Source organism: Lepisosteus oculatus, chromosome 8 (assembly GCF_040954835.1).
Source record: "Lepisosteus oculatus isolate fLepOcu1 chromosome 8, fLepOcu1.hap2, whole genome shotgun sequence".
Taxonomy (NCBI): domain Eukaryota; kingdom Metazoa; phylum Chordata; class Actinopteri; order Semionotiformes; family Lepisosteidae; genus Lepisosteus; species Lepisosteus oculatus.
This window is the reverse complement of record NC_090703.1, coordinates 21,000,446-21,013,354: the sequence shown is the minus strand read 5'-3', so window position 1 is coordinate 21,013,354 and position 12,909 is coordinate 21,000,446. Positions and strand designations below refer to the sequence as shown.

General features: G+C 40.0%; 1 protein-coding gene across 2 annotated transcripts in view; it reads left to right on the top strand.

The window, feature by feature from the left end:
• The window catches only part of stard9 (StAR-related lipid transfer (START) domain containing 9), a 77,339-nt gene extending 65,613 nt beyond the window's left edge, over positions 1-11,726 (top strand). For both annotated transcript variants that reach the window (XM_015350940.2, XM_015350939.2), the window contains exons 26-34: positions 713-896; positions 1,845-1,991; positions 2,627-2,729; positions 3,342-3,496; positions 4,325-4,389; positions 5,959-6,161; positions 6,522-6,601; positions 7,630-7,788; positions 8,674-11,726. In XM_015350940.2, the coding sequence (XP_015206426.2) occupies positions 713-896; positions 1,845-1,991; positions 2,627-2,729; positions 3,342-3,496; positions 4,325-4,389; positions 5,959-6,161; positions 6,522-6,601; positions 7,630-7,788; positions 8,674-8,775 (1,198 nt within the window). In that variant the 3' untranslated portion in view covers positions 8,776-11,726. The remainder of the gene's footprint in view (positions 1-712; positions 897-1,844; positions 1,992-2,626; positions 2,730-3,341; positions 3,497-4,324; positions 4,390-5,958; positions 6,162-6,521; positions 6,602-7,629; positions 7,789-8,673) is intronic.
• The last annotated feature ends 1,183 nt before the right edge of the window (positions 11,727-12,909 follow it).

The following is a 12,909-nucleotide window of genomic DNA, read 5'->3' as shown; positions in this document are numbered from 1 at the left end:
CATCTGACATTTTGGGAGCTCAAAGCAAATTTACAAATATGCCACATGTAGAAAACTGACACAAATGAGCCAGTGATTAAGAACTTGACTGGATTATAAACTAGAAGACATGGGTTCCTGCAGGACCAAGGTTGGGAGTCACTGTTAGATGTCATACAATGAAGTGTTGTGAGCAAATCAATCCATTAATTACATTTTGCAGTTTACTGATGTAGTGTTTAAAACAATGACAGGTTAGGTAATCACCATAAGAAGTTATTCTGTTAAAAACAATTCTTGGCTTTGATCATAAACTGCTCTTTCTAGATGTTTTGCCTGTTACTTATGAAATATATTGAAGAAGAATTAAAACCACACTTTAAAGGTACTAATAAAAAAAGACAGGACGCGTATTACACTGGATAGGTGTGGAGGAGAGAAAAGAGGCGAGTCCATGACTAACTGATTATAATTCATTAACATATAAAAAATGATTTTTTAAAGCATGTACAGTATGTGACATTTTGTTCTCCGTAAGATGTTTTATAGGAGATCCAATGAAAGCTATTTAAAAACGTAGATTTGAGAGAATAGAGAGAAGGCCAAATATAGGTAGACAGATTGTATAAGAGTTCAGAGAGTTACACTCTTTAGGGCGTTTTTAGCAACGGGACGATGTTGGGAGATACAGACGTGCCCTGTTGTCCATCTTCACTGTTCTGTGTGCTGCCAGGGTCCCGCAGCCCAAGAGGCTAATGGCACAGTGCCCCTCTGAGATAGAGCTGTTGTTGCGGGACTATGGGAAGGCACGTGAAGAGGCAAAGACAGAGATCGCTCGTGCCCGAGACCGACTCAGAAAAAGGACAGAGCAAGAGAAGAAGCGTCTGCAGCAGCAGGCCCTGTCCCAGATTCTCAGGGTGAGTGTCTATCTCGTGCCCTGTCCCAGACTCTCGGGGTGGGTGTCCATCTTGGGCCCTGTCCCAGACTCTCGGGGTGAGTGTCCATCTTGGGCCCTGTCCCAGACACTCGGGGTGAGTGTCCATCTCGGGCCCTGACCCAGATTCTCAGGGTGAGTGTTTAGCAGGATTTCCTGTCCCAGAGGCTCAGGGTGAGTGTCCTTCACAGGACCTGTCCCAGATTTTCATAATTGTATGTCATAGATAATTCTTAAAAGATACAAAATGAATGAGGTGAAAGCTATAAGATTTTATCCTTGTCAGATTAGTTCTGGACAGAATGTCTTGATGACACTGCTTTCACCCTAAATGTGATCACAACTTATAAGAAAAAGAAGTAATTAAGAGTACATTATAATTATTTCTAAGAAGAAATTCAGCTACTGAGTTGCATGGTGGTGCAGCCTTGCAGCACTGTGGCCCTGGGTTCAATTCCAGACCTGAGGTGCTATCTGTGTGGAGTTTGTATGCTCTCTCCGTTTTTGTGTTAGTTTTCTCCCACATTCTAAAGACATACTGGCATACTGGTAGGTTAATTGGCTTCTGGGAAAGTTGGCCCTGATGTAAGTTTGTGTGTTTGTGTCTTTGTGTGTGTGCCCTACGACAGACTGGTGTCCTGTCCAAGGTGTATCCTGCCTTGTGCCTGTTGCTTGCTGGGATAGACACCCCATGACATTGTGGACATTAATTAGTTAGAAAATGGATGGCTTACTTCTTGCAAACACTTCTATTCTTTTTCTAATGGAATAGTCTGCTATAAGTTTCTGCTCAATACAGATTTACTGATTCTTGTGAGAATAAATTATATATAGTACTAGAGTACTGAAATATCTTTAAGAACTCCGGTATCCCAGAGCCAGCTCCAGACAGCTACTGTTTGACATGCACACCCTCTATCTCTCTCCCTAGGCCCAGGATGATCTGCGGTTCAGGACAAGGATCAGCACCAGCACACTCTGTACTGGATCTAGCTTAAGTCTGTCTTCTGGCCCCACCTCAGGCTACAACAGCAGTAACACTGTTGCGCCAATAGAGGGCACCACACTAGCACTGCAGGTACATGAAGATCTCCAATCTAATACTTCTGACTCAGTTAATCTGGAAAACATAGTAGATGTTAAAAAGTATGGGCGAACATTTCACTAATATGAATTAATTAATTCAATTTCCATTTCTCTGTGCTTTCAAATATGAGTTAGGGGTCATGTACTGAACACTGTCAAGCTGATTTCCTCTCCTAAAGGTTATGGGAAATCATGGCTGAAACAAAGTGTCAATTAACAGTCGGACCATAATTAGTAGCAAAATGTTGAAAGTGAAGATGTGGTGACAGTTGGGTTAAAATTAATTGCATGACTAAGGCCATGTGAAAAGTTGCAAAGTTGCTGGTTTGGGTGCTATAAGATTAATGGTCCAAGAATCCCTTCAAAGCGTATTGGAAAGGATTGCATAGTGTGTCTTTCAACAGCATGGCTGGGCTGTTCTTACATGAGTAGCGCAATGAATACCCTGCAGATCAGGGACTGTAGGCAGGCACTGGCAACAGCCCGATACATTGATTTAAACATAAAGTGGGATGAAAAACAAAATACTAAATAAGTAAATACAAATTTTAGGGAATTGAAGATCAGACGAGTCCTTGATGCAGCTCTCTGCCCCTAGTGTTAACTGGTCTGTCTCTTCTTCTGCAGGCTGCTGAGTCCTCAGAGGAGCGGGCAGAGAGGGTCAGGGGTCGGCCCACAGTGAGGGGCTCCCAGTGCTCGGATGCCCAGCGCCAGTGGCTGTCTGCTCACGGTGAGTGCTCTTACAGGCAAGGTGACACTTGAATTCCTGATTGGCACTGTTATAGAAACAACCTTGAAATGGTTTTCTGATCTCTCTTGATGGGAAGCACTTAAAAAACAGTCTTTCATTGCTTTAGGTAAAAGTAGAATTGCACTGCGTGTAAAATGTTTAGCTTGTCCAATACAGTATTAATACAGAAAGCACGCAAAAACCCATAGTTTTTCATGTGAGCAGTTGTGACATTGAGATAATAAGTATATTCTGCAGGTACAAGCAGAAAATACAGCTGACACAGATGTAGCCCAGTTATAGCTTGATCCTGTGTTCAACAGGGCCTTATGCAGATGCTTGTGCAGAAGGTTTATGATGAGACCACTGGTGAGAAAATTAATTGGGAGAACTGGGCGTGTCCACCCTGTTCTTGGGTGCTCCTTTTTACATGAGGTGTCTTTGTATTAGCAACATATAGGCTCTAAACCTGAACTTTAGCTATTTATTATTTAGGTTGCAGTCTATGAGCCATATTGTAAACACCTTTAAGATAAACAAACTGACTTCCATTTTCTGTATTATGACTTTGCAATGGCCACCTTTGTTCATTTTTATTTCTGTGTAACCCAGATGTCCGTCTGGAGGGCCCTGGCTTTGAGAATAGTGCCCGGCAGCCTCTGGTCCCAAGAGTCAGGGAGAGGACCCGGTCTGTCAACTCGATCTCGTCTGTGTCGGGAGCCTATCAGGAGATAGCCGCATGTACAGTTGCCTGTGCTATGGCAGAGGTAGAATCTGGGGGGAATTCAAGGTTAACCACGACTAAATATTTATCTGCTCACTGTGGAGTAGTTTAGAATGTGAATTAGACAGTCTAGCACAAACGTGCTTTTCTAGTTTCTGTCCCATGTTTCTGTCCCTAAGTACCAGTGCACAGTTAGGAATGGAGCACACGACCTTGACACTCATCTGTCCCCAGCACTGCCAGCATTTTTTAGTAGCATTGAAACCAGCCAAACAAACCTGTTTACCTGGTTCTGTAACTGTGAGAGGTCAAGATTCAAGCCATCACTAAGTTCAAGTATTTGGGAGGAGTACAGAATATCATTGTTTAGAACAGTGCAAAAAGGAGAAAAACAATTTTATTCCTCAGTAAAAGAGATACATTTGTTACCAAATTAGATACTACTATCTTTATCTCAATAAAGCAGTTAGTGTTATGATAGCTTATTAATGCTGACATACAGCAAGCTTAGTTGATTCAAGAAGCAGAGAAAGCAGTAGACCGCCTTTACAATATGGCTGTAACGTTGTGGCAGTAATGTTGGCAGTTAAAAAAAAGCCACCTATTAAACTGGAAACACATTGTAAAACTAAAACAGCACTGCTAAGTTTTTAGCTCTCCTTTTGCAGGCTTTCTATCATGTGTTATTAAAATATGAACTAAAAGAACTCAGAGTTCAGTCAGTTCATTATATGTTATAACACTTTTAATTTCATTTTTGCATCATTATTCCAACACATAATATGGATTAAAGGTGATGATTTATGTCATATTCAGATTTCCAAAGTTTTAAATGTGAGTAGACCTAACCAGTCTAATTCTGACCTTTCAGATCCGATCTGCTTCTGAAGGAGACCTGGGAAACTTATTCTCAGGGAACTCTTTGGGAGGCTGGAAGTAAGTTTGGATACACTGGTGACCTTCTTGAATGTTGTTTACTTTGTGCCTTAAAGCAAGATTATGATCTGACCAGAGCTGTGTGGGTAGGGTGTCATGCACAGTAAGCAGGTTAAGAGGAGTCAAAGGCTCGTGTCTCTATTTATTCTAAAAATTGAACAGTGGATGGCATAGGCTATGATGTTTTAAAAAGAAGTGCTCATTCCAGGGTCTTATTAATTTGTCATCTTATTTGTACAGTACTGTAGCTTTACTTAATCCTTTTATTTTTGGCTAAAGTTAAAACTGTGTCTTCAGCACATGGCTCAGGAACGTTCTTTGCTTTGGTCTGTAGAAGGTTGCATTTAAGGACACATGCTTTGGATTAATGCAAGACAAGTTTTTTTATGTTAAAATGTGATAATAATACAAATACGTTGAGCATTAAATAAAAAATCACTTAATAGTTCCACAATGTTCTTGCTCTGGAATCAAACAAGAAACCTGGAGCACCACCTAACCCACAATACCTCTTCCTTCAGAAGTGCTTCAATGTGGGTTTTGCTCACCAGCAGCACATTCAATCCATTTATTGCTGCTTAAGAAGTTGGATTTCTAAAGAGTCCTCACCTGAAATCTTCAGGAATCACTTTTCACAGACTAGCCATTGCAGTATATTCCTTGTACACAGATTCATGAAGAGCTATATTTTGACTGGTGTAGAGCATTTTATAATATGACAACTCAGCTCCTCCCTGGTTCTGTACCTGTATTAAACAAAGACAAGTTAACTTGTTTCTGGCACAAGATGTAAAATAAAATATTAAATTATGTAGAATAGACATAATACCCCTTGTTCTTAATTAATAATTAATTAGGTTTCCGACAGAGGTGCCCTATATCTAAATGTGAAGACCAGAAACACAAGCAATATTTCTAAATCAAGTGCAAACAGACTTAATCCAGTAAATATGAAGGATTTTAATTCCCTCAGACATGATTGTTTTTTAAAGTCTCATAAAATTTAACTACCAAAACAACAAAAAGTTAAACCCAATATTTTCAAGTAAGGTCTGTTTCTGATCCGCTTCTTAGTGGCTGCTCCATAGGACAGATTGACACCTACCTCCGCCGGTCAGGCTGTCAAGCATTTCCAGAGAAGTGTAGTCACTATTCTGTCTGGTCTCATTGACACGGATGTTCGTCTGAGCCTGCATCTCCGAGTGTGACCGCTCTGCATTTCATCTTAACCTACTGTAACTAAGAGGAGTATTTTACTAGCTGGGTTATCAGTAGCCACAAAAGCAGCCCTGCAGAGCTGGCTGCTAACTGTCCTGCTTCTAGCCCACATTGGGATCAGTTGCGTTTTGTTCTGGACAGTGCACATACAGTATGGAGAGGAACACTGTGCTTCCAATTTACAAGGACACTGTCAGTGTATGGACTGCTCCAGGTTTTGCAATACTCAGTTCAATTATTCTTATGTTTTCTTGGGTAAATCTTCAGCCACTCTCAATTCTTTTTTACATGTTTTAATGCTCAATAACTATGCCCATTTATAGTAAATCCGCTCTTCTGTCTTGACACCAGGTACCAAGGGCTGGAGCAAGGGGTGCTGGTGTACTACAAGCCTTTCTCCAGCCCATCCATGCACGGCTTCCTGGGGGCAGCTGTGATCAAGCAGCCTCTGTACAGCGTGTGGTGTATGATCAGGGACCACTCCAAGACTCACCTTTACCACAGAGCTGTCAAGACAGCACAGGCCACAAGGCTGGACAGCACCACACAGCTGGGTGAGGGCTCTCACACACACGTGCATACACACACACATGGGCACTCTCACACTGGCACACACTGCCACTTTTAAAAACAATGTATTTATAACTGCTTTACTGTCAAAATATCCTACCTGAGTTTGTTCCTTCATCAGTACGAAGGATATTGGTTTTTTTTATACTATACCTAGAAAGAACAGTCAAGCAAACAGTCCTTTCTGTAGTCTAGTAACATGACTGAACAGCAAGTTATCAATTTCAGTTTTTTCAAATCAAGGTGCTTTATTAGCATGATCGATGGGTACAATCAGTGTTGCCAAAGCAAATAAAAATTCGCATGAAACAAAACAGGAAATAAAGGTAAAATGTCTTCCCCAGTGTATGTGGTGATGGACACTTCAGTGTGCTACCTCAAACAGCCCCGGGACTTCTGCTGCATCAGCGCTGAGGACAAGCAGGTGAGTCCTGAATAAGGCAGCCATGGGCCTGGTATCCCGAGGCTGGTACAGTAGGTGTGCAGAGAGTTGTGTGTCCCAGTGTGAGTGCAGACATTCTTGTAGGTGTTTCTTGTAATTATCTATCAGTCTCCTACATTAACTTGGAGATAGTTTTTCCCACTCCTCCTTACAGAACTCCTTCAACTGTGTGATATTTGAGGGCTTTCTTACATGTACTGCCTGCTTCAAGTCCCCCCACAGCATTTGTATGGAGTTAAGTTCTGGGCTTTGACTAAGCCATTCCATAAGCCTCCATTTCTTCTTTTTGAGCCATTCTTTTGTGGATTTGCCTGAGTGGTTTGGGTCATTGTCTTGTTGCAAGGTCCACTTATGGTTCAGCTTCAGCTTTTTGACTGATGGCCTCCCATGAGGTCTGGCATTGTGGCCAAATAGTTCTACCTTTGTCTCACCCGTCCATAGCACATTGTTCACATAGCCCTGATCTTCACCTAGGTGTTGTCTGGCAAACTTCAGTCATGCATCTATATTCTTTTTGTGATGTTATAGACCAGGCTGGTCCTGCAACAGTCCAGGAATGGGCTGGTATGTTTGCTGGTGCTTATTCTACCTCATCTTTTAATACCTTTAATGAGTTCTTTTGTGGCTCTGTTACAGACCACACACTATAAATCCCTATCCTCATTCAGAGCCAGGATGATTTACCAGAGACATGTAGCTGAAGTTCTGTGATGTGTGTACAGTATATGCACATGTGTACACAGTCATTTGTATATATCTGTGTATTAGAGTAGAAAGCATGAACTCCCCTTGCTGTTGGATTATACTGTATACTGTACACCTTGTAAAACCCGAAATTAAAGAAACTGCTAGGCAATGAGATTCTTATTACCTTCCCAGTTGTAACATGAAGGATGACTGACAACAAGATGGGGCCAGTCAAAGCTCAATGCTTTTGTTTCCTGATAGCCGTAGTACCCTTGGTGTGGCAGAGATGTGTGGCTTCAGAGTGTTCTCACCCCTCCCCTCAGGAAGGCCAGTTTGTGCTGGCGATGCGCTCCATATACGATGAGAGCCTGCCCCGCCCTGGCACAGAGATGGTGCGTGGAGAGCTGCTGCCCAGCGCCTGGGTACTGCAGCCCCACACCCGTGATGGGAAAGAGGTCACCAGGGTCATCTACATGACACAGGTACGCCCTCTCTTTTCCTCCACCCACCACCATATTCGAGCACTAATCCAGGATTTCACAGACATACTCCTGGGTTTCTGTCATGCTAATTCATTCAGTTTCATTCCTGGGGTCTTCTTTCTTAAGAGTGCTGACTTTAGCCACCTGTTAAATCCTTAGGTTGCTGCACTTTAATTTAAATAGGTGCGTGTCACATTTAAAAAACAAGCTGTCAGTCTAAACAATTAGCGGTTGAGAAATGTCGGAAAACCATGTTTGTATTTTTCTCCCTCCAAGATCGCATCAGCTAAATGATTGAATAGTGATAAAATCACCATGAAATAACAATATTGATATAAATTTTAGCAACATGTTCAGATAAAGGGTTTACAACTACGGGTTTATTGTATGTGTTTGAAATATGTTGATAAATGCTTCTCAGTGGAATAAAAAGTCAGCTGTTTAAAAGTTTTAAATGTGAGTTTCACTCATCCATTGACTGAGTAGAAAAATGAAGATCAAAATGAACATTAATTTCAACTGTAGATTTGACAAAAGAATAATTGAAAAGTACCAATCAAGGTACAGTAAGACTTAAAAAAAAAACATGAATAAGAATGGACAGTCAAAACCACAGATTATTAGCTAGCTTTTCACCCTCCAGTGGCTGAGTTATAGTGGGTGATAGTGCCTCATTTACCTTTGATATTAGCTAAACATGCCTTTTTTTCCCCTAAATCAGTACACAGTACTGAATATGTTAGTGATAACTCCAATTCCTCAGGGTTGTGTGTGAGCTGTACTGGCAGGATCTTCAGTCAACCAACAGGGTCAGGCTGTTTTTCTCAGACAAAGTCTTGCTTTCATTGCTCAGGATGTATGCTTTTCCTCCCCTATTCTCTGCAGGTCGATCTGGGGACTCCAGTCCTTCCACAGCCCCTGCTGGGCTCAGTGGCCAAGAGGCAGGCGATGGTTATAGCAGATCTGGACAGCTTTTTCTCTTTCTGAGACCAGCAGCTTTCATCCGCAAGCAGGGCTGCCAAGATGGACAAGGAAATCCTCCTAAGTGTGCTTGGATGGTTTGCAGGTTGACCTAAAGGTCAGAATCCATGCAGCCACTGATGCACCTCTAAGACCCATTTGAAGAAAGTGCTTCTGCATTTACTCTATACCTTTCATGATTTGCTACTTATAGAAGCCATAAAGCAGACAGGGATGTAAAGACACTAATCACAAGGCAAAACCATATGATGTATTTGCCATATGAAATATGAAGCAGATAGTTTTTGTTTATTTTGATCAGAGAGTATACCTTAAACACTTAACTTTCAGTGCTTAGTCATGATGAACAGATAACAACCCATGATAATATATATACAGTATATAATACGGACAATTGCTCTACTGAAATTGCTGCGTTGCTGTGCCTACTAGGGCTGCTTCAGTCTCTATTTTCCAGCAGTCATCTCTGAGGAGGAAATAAAGCTTTTAGAGAACGTTTCAGTGACTGGGAACATTTTCCTCTCAAGCAAAGAGTGCTAAGTTCACAGAGACCAAAAAAATCCTGGTTTCTATTTCAGTAGTTTTTAATACTATTTTTAAGCACTGCTGTGTTTAATTCAAGTCAGCAGTACCTTCATTGCAGATATCTAAGATATTGTGGACTGAACATATTGTGCCAAAGATAAGCAAACTCTTGAAAGCACATGGAACACAGATTGTCATACTGGACCTTTCACAAAACATTCTGTTAGAAGTCTAAACCACTAAATATAAACTACATACCCTGCAGCTCAGTCTTTAAAGAGAGCTGCGTATAACATCGGCACTTCACTGTGATTTCTTGCTTTACTAGTCTGATGTCCTATTACATGTTTCAAATATGATTTTCTGTTGCTGTTGTAATAAAAAGACTCCATTAAGTGGTGTGCTGCAAAAAACACAATTGTAGTGAATCAGAAAAGACTGAATTGAAATTCAAACAATAAGTGGTGGAGAATCACAGTTATACAGACCTTTTCAGTGAATGACTCAGTTTTGTGCAAACCAGGTTTGCACAGTAAAACAGCTGATATTTACTTTTGAGAATTTTAATTTCAGAATCCTTATTTTTTGTGACATGGAAAATATTTTAAACAAGCTTGAGCAGAAATTAACAGGGAAGTACTGATGACATATATCAGTCCTTCAAGTCTAGTATTCATCTGTGCAAAATGTGCTTTAGAGTCAGCGATTCAATGATTAGGTCAGCAAATAAGCATCACCAAGAATGTTATGTAATTTATCAGACCTAAAAAACTTGAATTTTACCTGAACTGATTATGTATATAAGTATCTTTGTGTTTATATGTATATGTGGTTATTTACTATTTTCATTCACTTATGCAAAAAATGTTACGATATTCCTGACACAGCAAGCCTTATTAGAAAATCACTTAAATTCCTATAAATTTACTTTGGTGTTACTTCATTGTCTGACAAGCTTTCACACTTCCTCTTACTGAAACAATTTACCTGGAGCCTGCCGTTTGAGAATATTTTCAGGCATTGTAATATGGAGGGGATACCTGGATATGATATGATATAATATGATTAGCCATACAAATACGTACAAACTGTTTAATAATCTATATAATAGATTGAGAAACACATTTGTTTAAATCCGTACATAGAATTTGTACATAGTTTTACATTTAACTGACTTCAGGCTTGGAAAAATCTACTGCTTTGAGAGTAAGTGGTGTTAACAGGACTGTCAGTTCAAAAGACTGCATCCCTCTGCATTTAATATTGCAGGGTTAGACTCTGAAATTTAGAAATTTGTGTAGGATAGACCAGATTAAGCTTGTACCTCAGAGGAACAAATAGGCTATACATTATGTACTTTACAGTGCCAGCTACAGGGTTAATATTGTAGCTTCAAAACACACTATAGATTTCAATCTGATATGTGCTAATGTTGTGAAAATGTGTCTCTGGGTTCATTGTTACAGCTGTACCTGTACTCACCTCATCTTCTATAGTAAAGCCTTAATTTGTAAATTTAATCTTTTATTTTAAGGTGTGTGTATTAAAACAATAGCAAACTGTCTCACTGTGTTACCAATATAGCATCAAACCTGAGGTGAAAACAAGTACTGTACTATATGAAGTATGAACACCTCCTGACTGTGGAAAAGCTCATAAAAAGATATTTGCTTATGGCCTGCAAAGACAAGAACACTGGGCTCTCCCCCTTTGATTGAAAGAGCAGTTTATAATTGCCCATTGCCACTCTGTGAATTCTGATGTTAGAATACCCTCTAGATTGACCTAATCTACAGTGGCTGAAAGCATAATAGGGATGTGATAGAATAACATGGGTCAATGATAAAATATGGAGATCAAACAGTCCAAAAAAAAATCCCCTATTGTTGATTCATTTGAAGGCTGCATGCTACAACACATTAATGTTGACATAACTGGGTTACTCTTGGAACCTAAAATTAATAATTCAAATGAAGGCTGATCTCTTTTAAAGAAGGATGTACAGATAGTTTTATTTTTATAAATATATATGTGTGCAAGAATGTTTACAAGTTCAAAATAACAAAGATTATTTATGTGTTGGAGTGGATTTTGTATTTTTTGTATTCTGTTCTGCTTTTTAAAATTCGTATCACAAGCATTTTTGTATTTGCATTTAATATTTTTTAATTTTTGGAAATTATTTATGAACGTATATATTTTTTCCACAATATATTTGCTTTATTTAAAAATCCTGTGTGCATGTGTTTTATAATGTATAAAATATCTGCATTATGTTCTCTGCTGTGGTTGTACTTAGGCTCTGTAGTTGAAATGCCTCTAATCCAATAGCAGTATGTATTTGTCTTTTAAATGAGGAATGATAAGTTTCAGGATTCTTGTGGTTATTAAACAGCCTGACAGATTTGTCAAAAAGGTCTTTAAAACATTCACCAGTGGAGTCTAAACTGTCTTGTTTGGTGACCATCATCTTACTGATCCAAGAGTCCTATCAAGCTATTTCTTGAAGTGGGACAAGTGTTTTTTTTTCCAGACGGCATCTTATTTTGTGTCCTGAAAACTCCTCATAATTCTTACTTGTGTCCTTCTGCCACTGGTGGTCTTAAAGACCTCTCTTGCATTGAAAATTGCTATTCAGGATTTTTGTAAAAACACCTAACGTTTTCATGTTAACAATAACAGTGTATACGTTTAAAATATTTTGTGCGAGAAGCTCTTCTCTGTGTAAACACCAGTTTTGCTGTAATGCCCGTTGTAAATGGGTATTTCATTTATCAGCTCTTCAGTCAACTTTGGGTTAATCCTTTTGCTCTTTGTCTTTGAGGTACTCCATTACAACAATAATAATGAATAGATTCAGACCTGATACATACTTGGCCACGACCGGCTGTTACCAAGTCACATATGATGGTTTGAAATCAGTTTATTCTTCAATCTCCCATCTGTTAGCTGACTAAAAAGTGAAAAGCGACATGCTACTCACTTGCATCCATTCATTTCCTAATCACTTTATCCAGTTCAGGGTCACGTAGGAGCCGCAGCCTGTCTTAGCGAGTAACAGATGCAAAGCAGGATATACCTTGGATGGGACACCAGTCCATTACAGGGCACACACAGACACACACATACTCGCACCAGGACCAATTTTCCCAGACCTACTAGTATGTCTTTGGACTGTGGGAAGAAACCAGAGCACCCGGACCAAACTCAAGTGAACATACAAACTCCACACAGCTAGCATGTTTGGAATTGAACCCAGGGCCCCAGTGCTGCGAGGCAGCATTGCTAACCACTCTGCCACTGTGCTGCCCCCAACACAAGTGCAATTTTTCATTAAAATTGCTGAAAGCCTTAAAACTGAACAAAAATTAAAGTTAACATGTCACAGATCGGGCATGGAATGGTGGTACAGTGAATAGCATTGCTGCCGCGCAGTAATAGGGTCCTGGGATCAATTCCGGACCTGCTATCTGTGTTGAGGTGGTATGTTCTCCCCCATGTTAGTGTGGGTATCCTCCCAAGTGCTCAGGTTGCCTTCCACTGTCCAAAAAAAATACTGGTAATAATAATTGCTTTATGCTTCTATAGCACTTTTCTGGGTGCTCCACTCAGAAA